The 19,297-nt window shown below is 44.6% G+C and overlaps 1 protein-coding gene across 1 annotated transcript; it reads left to right on the top strand.

Annotated features, from left to right (window-relative positions):
• The first annotated feature begins 2,518 nt into the window (after positions 1 to 2,518).
• tprg1l (tumor protein p63 regulated 1-like) lies at positions 2,519 to 18,910 on the top strand. The gene is made up of 5 exons (XM_067970252.1): positions 2,519 to 2,836; positions 9,054 to 9,145; positions 10,459 to 10,635; positions 14,876 to 15,029; positions 15,767 to 18,910. Exons 1-5 carry the CDS (start codon positions 2,612 to 2,614, stop codon positions 15,959 to 15,961), a joined length of 843 nt encoding a protein of 280 aa, XP_067826353.1. The 5' UTR covers positions 2,519 to 2,611; the 3' UTR covers positions 15,962 to 18,910.
• Positions 18,911 to 19,297: the final 387 nt, after the last annotated feature.

Below are 19,297 nucleotides of genomic sequence, written 5' to 3'. Positions count from 1 at the left end.
CCAGAAAGGAGTCAACACCATCAAGAGAAAAGGGGGGGGAGAATTTGAAATAGCAAGAAATTCGAGAGAACTGCAGCCAATTCTGATTGACCTGAGTGAGTTCAATGGGTTAATGATGGGAGCTCTGTGGTATCCCTATTCTGACCCTCCTTACTGGGGCAATATATGTGGAACATCGCATTCCAACTAACCTTTCCCAAAGAGTGCTCACCGGGGTAATTTATGGGGACCTCTGCTTTCTGATTGACCGCTGATAGCGCTGGGCCGAGCCAGGTCAAGGGAACTCTTTGTTCTGCCTGACCTTTGGTAACCCTGACTTGAGAGAGCTCGATGGGTTAGTATACGTGGAACTGTGAGCTCCATCTGCCCTGCATAGCTCAGACCCTGATGAGAAGATTGGATGCAAAATTAAGGAAATGACTGCATATCACACCTCATGTGAACAAACGCAAGAGTATAAACAAATTACTGAGAACACACACAAATGGTACAAATTAGTCAGAAGAGCAGCAATGAAAGAAGTCCTCGCTGAGTGATTCAGAGTCCAGTAGCTACAAACAACAACAATAACTTGCATTTATATAGCACCTTTAACAAAGTAAAATGTTCTAAGGCACTTCACAGGAGTGATTATCAAACAAAATTTGACACCGAGCCACATAAGGAGATATTAGGACAGGTGACCAAACGCTTGGTCAAAGAGGTAGGTTTTAAGGAGCCTTTTAAAAAGGAGAGGTAGGCAGAGAGGTTTAGGGAGGGAATTCCAGAGCTTAGGGTCTAGGCAGCTGAAAGCAAGGCCGCCAATGGTGCAGCGATGAAAATCGGGGATGGGCAATAGGCCAGAATTGGAGGAGTGCAGAGATCTCAGAGTGTTGTAGGGCTGGAGGAGGTTACAGAGATAGGGAGGGGTGAAGCCATGGAGGGATTTGAACACAAGGATGAGAATTTTAAAATCGAGGCGTTGCTGGACCTGGACCCAGTGTAGGTCAGTGAGCACAGCGGCAATGGGTAATAGTAACTCATCATTTACACCAGAATTTCACTGTCAGAATACATTTCCCTTAAAATGCCAGAACAGTGCTCCCTCAAGGCTTCAGTGAGTAACTGCTCTGCTCAGCGCGATACTGATCCATTCACACCAACAAGGTCCCAAGTTCAATCCTCAGTCTGTGTCGAATTACCTGATCTCACTTGAAGCAGCAGCGGGAATCCACAGTTGGCCTCAGGACCTCTAGTCCAGAAATGGAAAATCGTCCCGGGTTCCCATCTTGATTGCTATCAAGTGAATTCAGCTGGATAATGCACTTGAGTGAGCATCAAGTACGGACAGGATTGGCCTCAGCTGTGATGGTGGCACTAAACCAGTGTATACAAGACAGGTTCTGATGAAGAAGGGCCTATGGCTTATTTGATCTAATTGTTCCAGAAGGCCGACCCTACTTTCCCCTGTCCTGGCCTCAATCTCCATCCCTGGCAACTAGCTTTAGCTATTGGTTGGCCTCAGTGTAAAGAAATACTCTGTCCCACACCTGCTCTTCAGAACCCTGAACATGCGTCCCCTTGTCTGCCTGCCTTAGCATCCCCAAAAGCCTTGTTCTGCCTACCAATTGCCACTCCTTGTTCCTTTCCCACTCCTACCACCAATAACCAGCCCCTCCCACAGCACAACCACTCTCTTGATACCCACGCCCTGCCTCAGTTTCAGCTCCTTCGTCAATCTCCAGCCCTTTCCCTGATCTCAGCTCCATCCCAAACCCCACCTCTTCTGCCAACCCTACCCCTCCCCACAATTCCCTGTCCTCAATAATCCTGACCTCGGCTTGTCCCCAAAATCCAATCTCTCCCCAATCCCAACATATCCTCCAGTCCCAGTGCCTCTCCCAATCCCTACCCCTCATAAGAACATAAGAAATAGGAGCAGGAGTAGGCCATACATCCCCTTCAGCCTGCTCCACCATTCAATAAGATCCTGGCTGATCTTCCACCTCAACTCCACTTTCCCACCCGATTCCCATAGCCCTTGATTCCCTTAAAGTCCAAAAATCTATCGATCTCAGTCTTCAATATACTCAACAACTGAGCATCCACAGCCCTCTGGGGTAGAGAATTCCAAAGATTCACAACCCTCTGAGTGAAGAAATTTTTCCTCATCTCGGTCTCAAATGGCCGACCCCTTATCCTGAGACTATGCCCCCTAGTTCTAGACTCTCCAGCCTCTCGGTATTAACCCTTTCGAGGCCCCTCAGAATCCCATATTTCAATGAGATCACCTCTCATTCCTAAACTCAACTATCCCCAATCCCTGGCCACACCCACTAATCTCCTGGCCCCGCCTCATCAGGCTCCGCCCCTATTCCCAGCCCCACCCCCAAACCATGGCCGTGCCCACTCCGGGCTGTTCCACCTCAACCCCGCCCACAAAAAAATCCCCTGGTCCCGCCCACTGATGCCTGGTCCCGCCCACTAAGCCCCTGGTCCCACCCTCTAAACCCCCTGGTCCCGCCCACTGATCCGTAGTCCCGCCCACTCCGGGCTGCGCTGTTTCCCGGCCCCGCGGCCTGTTGTTGTCGTTTGATTCCCCGCCGCCGCCGCCGCCTCCTCCCCCTCGGCCATGCTGCAGATGGATGACTCGGAGCCGGAAGCGGCCGTGCTCCTCACTGAGGGCATCCCGGCGGGCTCCGTCGTTCGAACCGAGCCGCCTCCCTCGCACCAAGCGGCGGCCGCCAGCAGCTCGGAGAGCGCGGTTGCCGCGGCCTGTGGGGCCGAGACCCTGACACCGTTCAGCGTGAAGGAGCCCACTCTGCAGGCCAGGATCAAGGACTACTTCGTGTTCAGGGTAAGGGCCGAGGGCCGGAGCGGAGCCGAGAGCCGCCCGCTGACCCACACCGGCAGCTGCTGCCCCGGTCCGCCTACAAATCTATTCAGGGCTATTTCATTACCGACAGGTCTAATCTGTTCATATTTATCATGAATTTATATCTATACCTGCATCTACACCGAGGTCTATTTATCTATCTATATATTTATGGCTATTTAATTGTCTGTATTCATGTCTAAATCTTTGCTTATTTCTATTTGTTTATATCTGTACCTGTATCTATTTAAACCTATATATATTTATATTTATCTATGTATATATTTATCTATATCTATCTATATATCTATCTATAGCTATATATCTATATATACTTACCTATCTATATATACCTATATCTCTATCTATATTTATCTCTATATATCTATATCTATATGTCTGTATATCTCTATATATATCTATATCTATCTATATATACTTATCTATCAATATATCTATATATATTTATCTACATTTATAGCTATTTAATAAGAGGGCGGTGAATATTTGGAATTCTCTACCCCAGAGGGCTGTGGACCCTAAGTCGTTGAGTACATTCAAGACTGAAATCGATAGATTTTTGGACTCTGGAGGAATCAAGGGTTATGGGGATCGGGCAGGAAAGTGGAGTTGAGGTTAAGGATCAGCCATGATCTGATTGAATGGCGGAGCAGGCTCGAGGGGCTTCATGGCCTACTCCTGCTCCTATTTCTTACGTTCTTGTATCTATATGCCTAAATCTATTTATTGATATTTATATCTTTATTATGTTTATTTCTATTTATATCTATATCTGTCTCTATATCTAGATACATATTTATTTATATCTCTAATTTTTAAAATTCTATATATTATTTGTTGGCAGAACTGGCATTTATTGTCCATCCCTAGTTACCCCTGAGAAAGGGGGGTTTCTCCTAGTGGTTTGACACAACTGGAGTGACTTGCTTGGCCACTTCAGAGATCAACCACATTGGTGTGGGGACTGGAGTCACATATAGGCCCAGATCGAGTAAGCACGGCAGGTTTCCTTCCCTACAGGATGTTAGTGAACCAGTTGGGGTTTTAACAAACTGACAGCTTCACGGTCACTTTTGCTGATCTCGACTTTTTATTGCCAGATTTTTTTAAACTTAATTCAAATTTTCAAACTGGTGCGATTTTGGACTTGCGCTATCTGGATTACTAGTCCAGTAACATAACCACTACGCCATCATCTTCTAAATCTATCCAAATAACTAACTGCTGTCAGCCACAGAACCAATAACCCTTTCAACTGTCTGTTTATTTATCTGTATCTATCTGATTATATTTATTTAAATCTATCTGATTTCTCTATCTAGTCTATATTTATATAATTTCTCCCATCTATATCCATCACTAAAATGTACTCCAGACACCAAAAATAGCGTTACTAAAATTAATTTTTTGCTCTCTCTAACCCACATACCAAACACCCCGATTTGCTTTTGTGAAACTGCGGTCCAGACGCCATACTGGCCCCCCATTGCTGTCCGGGGTGACTGTCTGTCTATCCGGTTTTGGCACTGGCCATCACATTATTTTGAAAATCAAAAAAAACTGTAACAGAAAAACCCAGTCCAGTTTGCAGCTGCTACAGATAACACTCTGGAAGATGTGTGCGTCGATCTGTTCCACCCGTGTCAACGAGCCTGTTTAGTGTGTGTGTAAAATCGGAATCGGACTTTCCATTTTACTGGGTAGAGGAAGTGCAGCTCACATCACTGACAAGGAGAGACGCAGGTTCCTCTTAATGGTCTGGCATCTATGACGTCCTGTTCAATGATTGCCTGTCATGGATTTTAAATAAAATAGCTTATTTTCTTGTGTCTTTTACTCCCATCCTGGCAGCTGCTTTGAAGTATTCTTTTTAGAGAGACTGCAGCCCAAGATTCTGCCAAAGAATTGATATTGGATTGGGCAAAGAGTGGTGAGAACTCATAGGAAAGGTGATGCTAATTGCTCTTTGAATTATTGATTGATGTGTTTAAGAGCTTATCACCGTGTGATCGTCTCCTTTTCACTTCTATCCTAATCACAGTATTTAATTTCAGAAAGAGTGACTCTTAGCCAGAGCATAACAGAGAGATTAAAGAATGAGAATGCTGGCTTTTTTTAAGAAAATGTGCACCAGCTGCTTATGGGGAGTTTGGGATCTCGAGTATGTTCGTGATGGCAAACTGCAAACCCGGTCTTTTCTAAGGAACAGGAGTAGGCCGTTCATGTCCTTGGGCCTGTTCCGCTATTCAATTAGATCATGACTGATCTGTACCTTAACTCCATTTACCCATCTTTGCTCCTTTTCCCTTGATACCCGTAACAAAAATCTATCGATCTCAGTCTTGAAAGTTCCAATTGTCTCAGACCTTTGGGGGAGAGAGTTACAGATTTCTACTACCCTTCATGAGAAAAAGTGCTTGCTGATTTTGCTCCTGAATGCAACCTGTCCTTGTAATTTAACCCTTTAAGCCCAGGCAAATCGTGTTTAACTAACTTGATAGAGTTTTTTGATGAGGTAACAGAGAGGGTAGATGAGGGCAATGCGGTTGATGTGGTGTATATGGCCTTTCAAAAGGCGTTTGATAAAGTGCTGCATAATAGGCTTGTCATCAAGATTGAAGCTCATGGAATAAAGGGGGCAGTAGCAGCATGGATACACAATTGGCTAAGTAACAGGAAGCAGAGAGTAGTGATGAACGGTTGTTTTTCGGACTGGAGGGAGGTATACAGTGGTGTTCCCAGGGGTCGGTACTAGGACCACTGCTTTTCTTGATATATATTAATGACTTGGACTTGGGTGTATAGGGCACAATTTCAACATTTGCAAATATCACAAAACTTGGAAGTGTAGTGAACAGTGAAGAGTATAGTGATAGACTTCAAGAGGACATGGTAAAATGGGCAGACACGTGGCAGATGAAATTTAAAGTAGAAAAATGCGAAGTGATACATTTCGGTAGGAAGAATGAGGAGAGGCAATATAAACTAGAGGGCACAATTCTAAACGGGGTACAGGAACAGAGATCTGGGGGTATAAATGCACAAATCATTGAAGGTGGCAGGGTAGGTTGAGAAAGCGGTTAAAAAAGCAAATGGGATCCTGGGCTTTATAAATAGAGGTATAGAGTACAAAAACAAGGAAGTCATGATGAACCTTTATAAAACACTGGTTCGACCACAACTGGAGTATTGTGTCCAGTTCTGGGCACCGCACTTTAGGAAAGATGTGAAGGCCTTAAATGGTCAAGAACCAGAGGACATAAATTTAAGGTGATTGGCAAAAGAACCAAAGGTGACATGAGAAAAAACTTTTTTACGCAGCGAGTGGTTATGATCTGGAATGAACTGCCTGAGGGGTGGTGAAGGCAGATTCAATCGTAGCTTTCAAAAGGGAACTGGATAAGTACTTGAAAGGAAAAAAATTGCAGGGCTACGGGGATAGGGCGGGGGAGTGGGACTAGCTGGATTGCTCTTGCATAGAGCCGGCATGAATTCGATGGGCCAAATGGCCTCCTTCCGTGCTGTAACCTTTCTATGATCCTATGATATGGTATAATTCTGGTCAATCTGCGCCAATATATCCTTCCTGAGGTCCAGTGCCCAAAACTGAGCACAGTGCTCCAGATGCACTGAATGCAAGCTAAGCAAAGGGATGGAAGCAAACTGCAGGCATTGACGAACTGGTATTTGAAATTATGAAGGGATGGGACAGAGTAGATAGAAACTACTAAAGTGTGTGGCAGCTGAGGAGTAAGTGATGGGGCTTGAGGCCTTTTCACAAGTGGAATTGTGCACTGCTGTATACGGTTGCTTGGTAAAGCTGTTACCCAGTATTCTAGCAGTTCCATTTGCAACCCCTCAGATAATGAAGCAATCCGTGCCCGCATGCAGCAAGACCTGGACAACATCCAGGCTTGGGCTGATAAGTGGCAAGTAACATTCGCGCCAGACAAGTGCCAGGCAATGACCATCTCCAACAAGAGAGAGTCTAACCACCTCCCCTTGACATTCTACGGCATTACCATCACCGAATCCCCCACCATCCACATCCTGGGGGTCACCATTGACCAGATACTTAACTGGACCAGCTACATAAATACTGTGGCTACAAGAGCAGGTCAGAGGCTGGGTATTCTGCGGCGAGTGACTCACCTCCTGACTCCCCAAAGCCTTTCCACCATCTGCAAGGCACAAGTCAGGAGTGTGATGGAATACTGTCCACTTGTCTGGATGAGTGCAGCTCTAACACTCAAGAAGCTCAACACCAGGACAAAGCAGCCCACTTGATTGGTACCCCATCCACCACCTTAAACATTCACTCCCTTCACACCGGTGCTCCGTGGCTGGAGTGTACTACAGCAACTCGCCAAGGCTTCTTCGGCACCTCCCAAACCCACGACCTCTACCATCTAGAAGAACAAGAACAAGGACAAGGGCAGCAGGCACATGGGAACAACACCACCTGCACGTTCCCCTCCAAGTCACACCATCCCGACTTGGAAATATATCGACGTTCCTTCATCGTCGCTGGGTCAAAATCCTGCAACTCCCTACCTAACAGCACTGTGGGAGAACCTTCACCACATGGACTTCAGCGGTTCAAGAAGGCGGCTCACCACCACCTTCCCAAGGGTAATTAGGGGTGGGCAATAAATTCTGGCCTTGCCAGCGATGCCCACATCCCATGAACGAATAAAAAAAAAATGGTTTATTCTTGTGATTAGGGAGTCTAAAACAAGGGATATAGATACAAGATTGAACGGAAGAGATTTAGAACAGAGGAGAAACTTTTAACAGTACATTATAAGACTTTGGAATGCACTACTGAAGTTAGTGTTTGAAGCAGAGACCATGTCAACGTTTACGGATAATTTAGGTAGGTGGTTGAATCATGGGATATGGGGAATCGGGCGGGAAAGTGGAGTTGAGGTTGAAGATCAGCCATGATCTTACTGAATGGCGGAGCAGGGTCGAGGGGCCGTATGGCCTACCCCTGCTCCTATTTCTTTTGCTTCTTATGAAGGAAAGGGGACTAAAGGATGTGGGAACAGAGCAGGCACATGGGTTTAGAACTACTGCTCATGAATATTAAATATCAACACGGACTGGTTGGGCCGAATGGTCTGTCACGGTATTAGAATTCTATAGAAATCTTGTGTAAACATTCTGCTCCTGAGGTTCCATGTAATAACGATATAAACGGAGCTTGCAAGAGGTAAAATAAAACAGAGTATCAAGCTCCCCCCCCCCCCCCCCCCGCCCCTTCCACCAATGGCTTGAACTGGTTAAGATGATGTGTAACAGCAATACAGACTAAGAAGGTTCCAAGTTGAAAACGCCGAGTTGTGTTGAGTTAGCTGATCTCAGCCAAAATAGAGGTAGGAGTGCTGCAGAGTAGTGCGCCTGGGTTAGGAAGGGGAAATCATAGTTATAGAATCTACAGCACAGAAACAGGCCTTTCGGCCCAACTGGTCAACGTGGCGCTTATGCTCCACACGAGTCTCCTCCCTCCTCTCTTCATCTAACCCTGTCAGCATAATCTTCTATTCCTTTCTCCCTCATGCTTATCTAGCTTCCCCTTAAATGCATCAGCCAGGGTGCCCACTCCTGATGACCATCCATTGTCAGGCGGGGACGTGATTGGCCTTGGCTTTGATGTCCGCTCCCATCCCCCTAACTCCTGTCAACCAGTCTGCTGGCACTCACTATCAGTTCAGACGTGAAGAATGGGCTGCTGTAGGCCAGGTACCACCGAACTGTAGCAATGATTCAACAAGGAGGCAGAAAACAAAATCATCAGATTGGTTTGGATGAAGTCTAACTGAAGCAGGCGGAATAAAACCTGCCCCACAAACCTCAGTCGTGCGTATTACATGGAGTAACAGTACTCCATAATGGCCACCTCCCCTTCACTTAAGGCCCTCAGCTGACTTGCTGCTCCTTGTCTCTTTGGCCTTTATTCACAGGCCGATGGGCTGGGATTCAGTGCTGTTCCTTTTCTTTTGCTGCAGCTAAAGGAAGATCAGCAGAAGTTGCTGGTGGACAGGCCGCAAAGACCTTGAAGTGATTACTTGTTAGTTGAATCATGACATTGTGATGTTATCAACCACCATTTAACCTCTTGTTAAAATTCGTCTTGCCACATTTCCTCACTGTAAACATTCTCTTCTCCTTCCAGCCAGGGACCATTGAACGGGCTGTTTCTGACATTCGATCCATCGCCATGCCAACAGAGGATGGAGGCGTGCAGAGTGTGTGGTTGCTGACGGAGTAAGTGATGGGGCTTGAGGGCCTTTTCACAAGTGGGATTGTGTACAGCTGTATATGGTTGCTAGGTAATGCTGTTACTCAGTATTCCAGCATTAAATGGTTCATTCCGACTTCCACATCCAGTTTTTCAGGAACTTATTGTTAGATTCGGAGAGTCAAAGTTGAAAAAGGTATTGCATGGTTAATATTTTGCCGTTGGATGTCTTGTGCATAGTTTGAGTGGAGTGAGACCCAGGATCTAGCAAGTGAGGTAATACCATCTAGTGGAAAAACATCGGCACTATTTTCCAACTTTCACCTTGCTTTCAACGCACAAACTGTCTTAATTTGATTAATTTCCATAGTGTTGAATGGGAATGTCAAATGACCATTGTACATTTGGGCATACAGTTAGATCGAACACTGCTTGGTCGCTTTCAGAAGGGGTTACAAGGCAGTGACTTGATGCCAGGTGTCTGCATATTCAGAGGAGGAAGGTACGCCTTATCAAGTACCCAAAGCTACATTTTGAGCCTCACATTAATGCCGTCCTTAAGATGAGACGATAAACCAAGGTCTTGTCTGCCTGTTCCAGTGGTTCAGGATGATGTAAAATCCCTGATAATGATATTCGAACTGGGGGTTTTCCCAGGGTTCAGATCTCAGCCCGCACCTTCAAGCAAACCAGGTTGACCAATTCATCTCAATGCTGTTTGTGAGATGTTGCTGATTTTTTAAAAATTCATTTTCGGGATGTGGGCATTGCTGGCAAGGCTGACATTTATAGTCCAACACCTCTCGAGATGCGATGTGTTTGCGAACCAGCACGTGGTGATTCTCTTCCACTCTACTGAGTTCCATTTCTTAGTTGCATCATCATAGGGAGACCGAGCGTAGGCCAAAGGTTGAGCAAGAACAAGAAACTATACTGTGTGTTAAAAACAGGTAAAATACCACCTCCATCCCTCTGTGGTGTAATTTTCCCACTAGTTTATAGTCACAAAATATTAGCCAGCCTGATCCATTATCTAGGGAGCACTGCTGGGATACGTGTGCGCACACATGCACCTATGTATTGGCGTGTACACATCAGACGCAGACAGTCACATAACCTGCCAATGCTCAGTTTCTTGGCTCACGTGTCTAGTATTGGTGAGGCGCTGAGGGGGCAGTTGTGGAACTATACTTCAACAGGAGTCAGCGCCTTCAGAAGAGGGGAGAAACTTCAGGGGAGGGGAGAAAGAACAAATGGCGATTTCTATGGTGTGAGAGATACTTTAGATGATTTATCTGTAGTTTATTTAAGAACATGAATTTTTCCCATCATGTGGCAGGATTGACCATTGGAACAACGAGAAGGAACGCCTGGTGCTGATCACAGAACGATCCCTGCTCCTCTGTAAATATGACTTCATCGGCCTCATCTGCCGACAGGTTATTCGAATTTCACTCAATGCAGTGGATACCATTTCAATTGGAGAGTTTCAGTTTCCTCCAAAGTCTCTGAATAAGTGAGTACTAATGAAATCTTTGTTTCATCCAGTGTTTCTGCACTAACCTTGTGGAGAATCTCACACTGGGACCATCCCGGGGTTCTGGATTATTACAATGGAAGTTGTAATAAAACTAGGGGCCATAAATATAAGATAGTCACTAATAAATTACAGAAAGCAGAGAGTAGTGGTGAACGGTTGTTTTTCAAACTGGAGGGAAGTATACAGTGGTGTCCCCCAGGGGTCGGTATTGGGACCACTGCTCTTTTTGATATATTAATGACCTGGACTTGGGCATACAGGGCATAATTTCAAAGTTTGCAGATGACGTGTAACTCGGAAATGTAGTAAACAGTGAGGAAGATAGTTACAGACTTCAGGAGGACATAGACTGGTGAAGTGGGCAGAGACATGGCAGATGCAATTTAATGCAGAGAAGTGTGAAGTGATGCATTTTGGTAGAAGGAACGACTGCAGGAACAGAGAGACCTGGGGGTGTAGGTACACAAATCTTTGAAGGTGGCTGGACAAGTTGAGAAAGCTGTTAAGAAAACATACGGTATCCTTGGGTTTATAAACAGAGGCATAGAGTACAAAAGCAAGGAAGTTATGCTAAACCTTTATAAATCACTGGTCAGACCCCAGCTGGAGTACTGTGTCCAATTCTGGGCACTGCACTTTAGGAAGGCTGTCAAGGCCTCAGAGAGGATGCAGAGGAGATTTACTGGAATGGGATGCAGGACTTCAGTTATGTGGAGAGGCTAGAGAAGCTGGCGTTGTTTTCCTTAGAGCAGAGAAAGTTAAGGGGAGATTTAATAGTGGTGTTCAAAATCATGAGGGTGTTTTGATAGAGTAAATAAGGAGAAACTGTTTTCAGTGGCGGTAATCAGGGTTCACAGATTTAAGGTAATTGGCAAAAGAACCAGAGGCAAGATGAGGGGAAATTTTTTTACCAGCGAGTTATTATGATCTGGAATGCACTGCCTGAAAGGGTGGTGGAAGCAGATGCAATAAAAACTTTGAGGGGAATTGGACATATACTTGAAGGGGAAACATCTGCAGGGCTATGGGGAAAGAGCAGAGCAATGGGACTAATTTGCTTAGCTCTTTCAAAGAGCCGGCACAGGCATGATGGGCCGAATCGCCGCCTCCTATGCTGTATCATTTTATGATTCTATGAACTTCAATAAGGAATTCAGAAGAAACATCTTTACTCAGAGAGCGGTGAGAATGTGGAACTCGCTACCACAAGGAGTAGTTGAGGCGAATAGCATAGAAGCATTTATGGGGAAGCTAGATAAGAACATGAACGAGAAAAGAATAGAAGGTTATGCTGATAGGGTTAGATGAAGTAGAGTGGGAGGAGGCTCCGGTGGAGCATAAACACCAGCATCGACCTGTTGGGCTGAATTGCCTGTTTCTGTGCTGTAAATTCTATGTAAAAATGCATAATTCAATCTGTTACAAATTTGACAAACTCCATTGGAGGACTCCATCAGACGAGCCCCTCGGCAACACAAAGAAAATGCTGTAAATCCGAAATAAAAACAGAAAATGCTTGAAGTACACAGCAGGTCCAAAACAAAAATGGGTGTGGTAGTTTAATGGTGATGGTACTGGACTAGCAACCCAGAGGGTTGACTTCAAATCCCACTGTGGGAAGTTCTGATGTGGAGATGCCGATGATGGACTGGGGTTGACAATTGTAAACAATTTTACAACACCAAGTTATAGTCCAGCAATTTTATTTGAAATTCACAAGCTTTCGGAGGCTTCCTCCTTCCTCAGGTGAATGTGGAAATGAAATCCTCGAACCCTTCACATTTATAAATCACAGAACAATACCTGGTGATTACAGACAGTGTTTTCAACTGCCCGTTGCCAAGGCAATCAGTGTGCAGACAGACAGGTGCTACCTACAGATCCCCCGAATATACAAACCACCAAAAAAAAAGAGACGCAGAAACATCGAAAAGACAGCAAATGACCCGTTGTATTAAAAACAGATAACATTTGTTCGCTGGTGGGGTAACGTGTAGCGTGACATGAACCCAAGATCCCGGTTGAGGCCGTCCTCATGGGTGCGGAACTTGGCTATCAATTTCTGCTCGACGATTTTGCGTTGTCGTGTGTCTCGAAGGCCGCCTTGGAGTATGCTTACCCGAAGGTCGGTGGCTGAATGTCCCTGACTGCTGAAGTGTTCCCCGACTGGGAGGGAACCCTCCTGTCTGGCGATTGTTGCGCGGTGTCCGTTCATCCGTTGTCGCAGTGTCTGCATGGTCTCGCCAATGTACCATGCTCTGGGGCATCCTTTCCTGCAACGTATGAGGTAGGCAACGTTGGCCGAGTCACAGGAGTATGAACCATGTACCTGGTGGGTGGTGTCCTCTCGTGTGATGGTGGTATCTGTGTCGATGATCTGGCATGTCTTGCAGAGGTTGCCGTGGCAGGGTTGTGTGGTGTTGTGGACGCTGTTCTCCTGAAAGCTAGGTAATTTGCTGCAAACGATGGTCTGTTTGAGGTTGGGTGGCTGTTTAAAGGCGAGTAGTGGAGGTGTGGGGATGGCCATAGCGAGGTGTTCGTCGTCATTGATGACATGTTGAAGGCTGCGGAGAACATGGCGTAGTTTCTCCGCTCCGGGGAAGTACTGTTGGTTGCGTCCCGTGTTGGTCTCCTGAGGAGGTCTATGCGATTTTTCGCTGTAGCCCGTCGGAACTGTCGATCGATGAGTCGAGCGTCATATCCCGTTCATACTAGGGCGTCTTTCAGCGTCTGTAGGTGTCCATCGCGTTCCTCCTCGTCTGAGCAGACCCTGTGTATTCGCAGGGCCTGTCCATAGGGGATGGCCTCTTTGACGTGGTTAGGGTGGAAGCTGGAAAAGTGGAGCATCGTGAGGTTGTCCGTGGGCTTGCGGTAGAGTGAGGTGCTGAGGTGCCCGTCTTTGATGGAGATTCGTGAGTCCAAGAAAGAAACTGATTCTGAGGAGTATTCCATGGTGAGCTTGATGGTGGGTTGGAACTTGTTGATGTTATCGTGTAGTCTCTTTAGTGATTCCTCGCCGTGGGTCCTTAGAAAGAAAATGTCGTCGATGTATCTGGTGTATAGTGTTGGTTGGAGGTCCTGTGCAGTGAAGAAGTCCTGCTCGAACTTGTGCATGAAAATGTTGGCGTATTGGGGTGCGAATTTGGTCCCCATGGCTGTTCCGTGTGTTTGGGTAAAGAACTGGTTATCGAAGGTGAAGACATTGTGATCCAGGATGAAGCGGATGAGTTGTAGGATGGCGTCTGGAGATTGGCGGTTGTTGGTGTTGAGTATTGATGCTGTCGCAGCGATGCCGTCATCGTGGGGGATACTGGTGTAGAGTGCCGAGACGTCCATCGTGGTGAGAAGTGTTCCTGGTTCAACTGGTCCGTGGGTACTGAGTTTTTGTAGGAAGTCTGTAGTGTCGCGACAGAAGCTGGGAGTTCCCTGTACGATGCACACTGATTGCCTTGGCAACGGGCAGTTGAAAACACTGTCTGTAATCACCAGGTATTGTTCTGTGATTTATAAATGTGAAGGGTTCGAGGATTTCATTTCCACATTCACCTGAGGAAGGAGGAAGCCTCCGAAAGCTTGTGAATTTCAAATAAAATTGCTGGACTATAACTTGGTGTTGTAAAATTGTTTACAATTGTGGGATGTTCAGTAAGTCTGGTAATTTGTGAGTTGGCAAATTAACCGTGAAAGCTACTGCATAGTCATAAAGCCGAACTGGAGCTTGCCAACTAATTGCTTGATCCGACCTACACGTAACTCCAGTCCCACACTACGTAGTTGACTCTTAATGGCCACTGGATTCTATTCAATTGCTAGAAGGCAGCATCCCCCCCTCGCCCAGCTCCACCTCTGGGCAACCAGGGATGGGCAATAAATGAGGCATTGCCTACCTTACCTACATCTTGAGATGAACTACAAAATAGTCCATTAGTATCTGAAAAGACCTTTTCAGACTTGGAATTAGCCTCTACTGACGAAAGGTTTGAACTGTTGCCAACAGACCTGCTATGTGTTTGTCACATTTTCTATTTATTTCAGTCCTCCTTTGCCTGTGTCCATAGGTTTGCTTGCCAGTATCTGAACTACTCAGTTCCCCAAGTGTTGTTTAAATTATGAGCCTATTTTTGTTCCTTTATGTTAAGCTGCAAATATTGTCCCCAAGAAGGCTCACTGTAATACTTTTAAGTGGAGGCGTCATTTACCTGGTTTGTTACCACAGGAGAGAGGGACATGGGATTCGCGTTCAGTGGGACAAACGGGATATGCCGTCCTTTGTCAACCGCTGGAATCCGTGGTCCACTGACATGCCGTATGCCACCTTCACTGAACATCCAATGGCAAACGCAGATGAGAAGATCGCATCCCTCTGCCAGGTAAGAAGCGTTCAGCCCTTTTGGTTGGGGCAAGCATCAAGAACTGATAACCGATAAGTGACTTGGCACGACATGGCATCCTGTGCCACATGCTGGACTTTCTACACTTGGTCTGCTGCCTGAGCACTGTAATTTGACATAAAGGTCCTGGAGGCTGGTTTCTGAGCAGTAACAAATCACTAGTCCGACTAATAAGTCAGGCACTGGTGGAGAGCTTACATAGAATTACATCGAGTCTACAGCACATAAATAGGCTGTTCGGCCCAACTGGTCTATGCTGAGTTTATGCTCCATACGAGCCTTCTCTCACCCCTCTTCAACTAACCCTATCAGCCTTTCCTTCTATTCCTTTCTCCCTCGTGCTTATCTAGCTTCCTCTTAAATGCATCTTGTCATTGCTACATGATTCCCTGCCAAATGAACCTGAGTGGGATCCAGTCTGAACAAAATGTTTAAGTACACATTGATCATAGAACATCTCTACGTGCACCGTAGGGTTGTCCTTGACTTATTTAGTGTATAGGATGTCATTATGTAATTTTAAGAGTAATCATAAAGCTAATTCATCCTCCAAGAAAGATGAATCTTTAGTTAACAAGCTTTAGACATTGAATTTCAATGAGTTGCCCATTCGCTTTTAATTGCCAGGGTACACTGTCCAGTCTGGGACCAATTTTGAAGCAAGTCAACTTTTGTCAGTTTTACTGTACTGTGACCCTCTCTTTATTAAATTCCAGGTGGAGAATTTTAAGACTCAATTAATCCAAGCCGTGAAGAAAGCTCACAAAGAGGCACCACTGCCAGGCCGGGCCAATGGAGTGCTGATCCTGGAGCGGCCCCTTCTCATCCAGACCTATCTCGGTCTAATGTCCTTCATTAACAATGAAGCCAAACTGGGCTATTCGATGTCGAGGGGGACAATCGGATTTTAAGCCAAAGGTTTTAAGCTTTGCTGTGCCTAGTCGGTGGATCTTCCTCCACCTATATGGTATTTTACATTGCCTCTTCTGCACCTTTTCAATTTGTACTAATCCAACCTTCAGTCAGGAACTGGACAGTTTTGGGTGCATGTTGTCAAGGAGTTGGATATAGCAGGCAAGGTTGCATTCTATCCTGAGAGCACATTATATATACTGTAGCATGTGGTACAGTGTCATTTTTAAAAGCAAATTGCTTCAGAATTATTGCATATTATACACAAGAAAATACAGCATTGCAATCTGGAAAATGATAAGCACTGTGTCCTGCTTGTGTTGTGGGTGTGTTATCGTTTATTGATGGACCTGCTTACTGTGCTTAAGCAATTTTGTGTTTTTAAAACCTAATGGAAACTAGGCATTTTAGTGGATTAGAATGCCATTATGTCACCTGGGAGCCTGAGGGGAAAGTGGTGGTGTAGTAAGTTACTACACTACCCTTTTCACCTTGGATGCTGGTTCAAATGTTGCCCAGTTAGAAGTAGTCTATTTCTCTCTTTAAGGGGAACCGGATGTTGTGTTAATACCATGCTTGCATGTCTGGGTTCAAATTCAACCCAGCTAGGGTGAGTGTCCACTGATAGAGAGGGGAGTCCGAAAAGTCACAGTTGAGTATGCAGTGGCTGTACAATAACCACGTGATAAAGAACTGCTTTAGTCAGTACTGCCAAGGGAAAGAAGACAGCTACTGTATGCAATTACTGAAGCTGCATTACTCCAGTTTTGTCATGGCTGTGAAATGCTGGCCAGATACAATGCTACAACAGCATGGTTGTGGGATGGTATTAGACTGCAGTAAGGTCAGTAGTGTTCAGAGATGCAAGTAATTTCTCTGTGCTTGTTGAATGAGCATTGTATTTTTAAGTTGTGATGAGATAGGAATGAAAACCAGCACAGGTAGTATAAGCAACATTATCAATCTAAAACCACCAGCCATATACAGCTGAGGCAGAATGTTGCAATACAACCAGCACGCTCCCCAATCTACGGAGGTTTGACCTCTTTCATTTTCCTTGTGCCTTCTACTGAATGAGTTGCCAGATCTGTTCTGATGCAGGACATAAAATCTAACATGGCCATAATACATACCCTCCAACTCTCTTACAGAAGTGCATCTAGTATACATTTCCTGAGCATCATACCTCAAGTGTCACTTCAAGAAGAAGTAAACAATGGAATACAAAACACCACAGCCAGAATGGCTGTAGACTCTTAACTGACCTGTGAACTCAACTAGTATTTACTTAGCAGCAATTTAAAGAATATTTTACACAAGGTTTCCCGTTCTTATAAAACAGTTCTTCCTCTGAATTTTGAACAGTACCATGAGATTTACTAGTATTTGAAAAAAAGCAAAAAACGTGAATACTTAAAACTGCAATCAAATAGTGCTGCTACTCTAAATGGCCAAAAGCTCATTTTAAAATGTCTTGCATGCCTTGATAAACACAGTATTGACTAGAAATGACAGCTCACTTGCACCTTTAAGTAGTCACAGTTGTTTTTATCATTGAAAACCTCTGCTTTGACCAGTTTATTTTTTTAAAATTGGCAGATTGTGGTACAATTTTAATAAGTCTTGTGCAAATGCTGAAAATCTGTTTAAATGTTGAGTATCTTGTATTATAAATTTTGAGATGGCTTGGGTTGTAATCACTCCATCAATTAGAGATTTGAAATATAATTCAGACAGTTAAAACCACCAGTTGAACACAAAGTACAAGTATTGAAGTCATTCCTTATTGATGATTATTTACCATTGACTATTTTGCAGCACTGCCTCCTATTCTTGGTCAGATATTCACACAATGAAAAATCAACTGATTGTGATGTCAGTACCATGGTGGTAATCCAGAAATATGTAGTTCATTACAAGGAAACAATGACCATTATATAATAGGGAGTTATATGATGATCATGTCACTATTAACAAGGGCTGGAGCTTCTCACTCATACTAAATACTGACCAATAGTGATAAGTAGGGAAACACCAGTGTAGTGGTTATGGGATTGGATGAGCAACTCAAGAGGTCACAAGTTCCAACTCCACCATGGCACATTGTGAAATTAAATTTCTAAAATCTAGTAAATGGTGGGCTGGCACCACAGTAAGTGACCATGAAAGTAGCTGCTTCACTCCTGCCCTTCAGGGAAGGAAACCTGACATCCCTACCCTACACGGTTGATGGTTAATTTGCTCTGAAATGGCCCAGCAAGCTATGCAGATGTAGCCACAATCACTACAAAGCAAACCACCCAGAACCACCTTCATGCTAACTAGCAAAGCAGCAACAACAACCCTGTCACAAAATTTAAAGCAGCAAAAATATCACACTGGTGCAAATATATTCACTGCTCAGTACTTGGCACCAGCCCCCTCACAGTTTTGTTAAAGGCCCTACCTGATCAAAACATTCCAACCATTCTTGCAAATTCAATTATACAATCAAATGTATCCTCCCCTCAAAAAAGTGACTCAAATATAGGAGTCTCTGCTTTGTCATTAATCTCTCCTCCCCCTCTCAAACAGCACTCCAGTGACTTCACAGCAAGAGTGCAAAACCCACAGCTGCAGGAGGACAGGCTACATCACTATGCACAAGATTTCAACATGTTTTAATTGTCCATAAAGGGACTGGCACATTTGCAAACTACATTCATGGGTAGTTCTGAAGTCAGCATTTGAAAGCTCAGCAAAGTATAATGACTTGTCAACTAAAAAATGTCAGATTAACAAGGACCACGCTTGTTAAATCCAGAAACTGGGAATGATTGAGAAAAGTTGCTTAGAATGTGTTAAGTGGAGTGATATACACTGACTATAATCCAGTCTTTAGTAAGCATTTTCTGTACTTTATTTAAAGCTATCACAAATGCTAATAAAATTGATTGTTAAATATTCAACACTATGGTATGTAATCATCTTTCAGTTTTGAAGGCAGTGAGTGGCATGTGAAAATCCAAAGATGCATTTTAAGAAACAAGGAAACAGAGCCACAGATGGCCTTATAACCCCCAACAAACCCATTCTATCCAGAGCCCATGATTATGATTATTCAGTCATGAACTTTCCTCCCACACCACCTGTTCATCCTGTACTTTAGGCAACACTAGATTCATTCCCATCTTCCCTGGAAGGTGGTTAAATATTGCTATAAACCCTCAATTCTATTAAATATTGATTCAGCTTTTTTTTTAAAAAAGTGCTAATTGACCTCATATCAATTCCATTCTCTAGGAATGTGTTCCACATATCCACTATTTTGTGGGGAGATTTCATCTCCAACCTCA

The sequence above is a fragment of the Heptranchias perlo genome, chromosome 32 (genome assembly GCF_035084215.1).
Source record: "Heptranchias perlo isolate sHepPer1 chromosome 32, sHepPer1.hap1, whole genome shotgun sequence".
Lineage (NCBI taxonomy): Eukaryota > Metazoa > Chordata > Chondrichthyes > Hexanchiformes > Hexanchidae > Heptranchias > Heptranchias perlo.
This window is presented reverse-complemented; position numbering and strand designations above follow the sequence as displayed.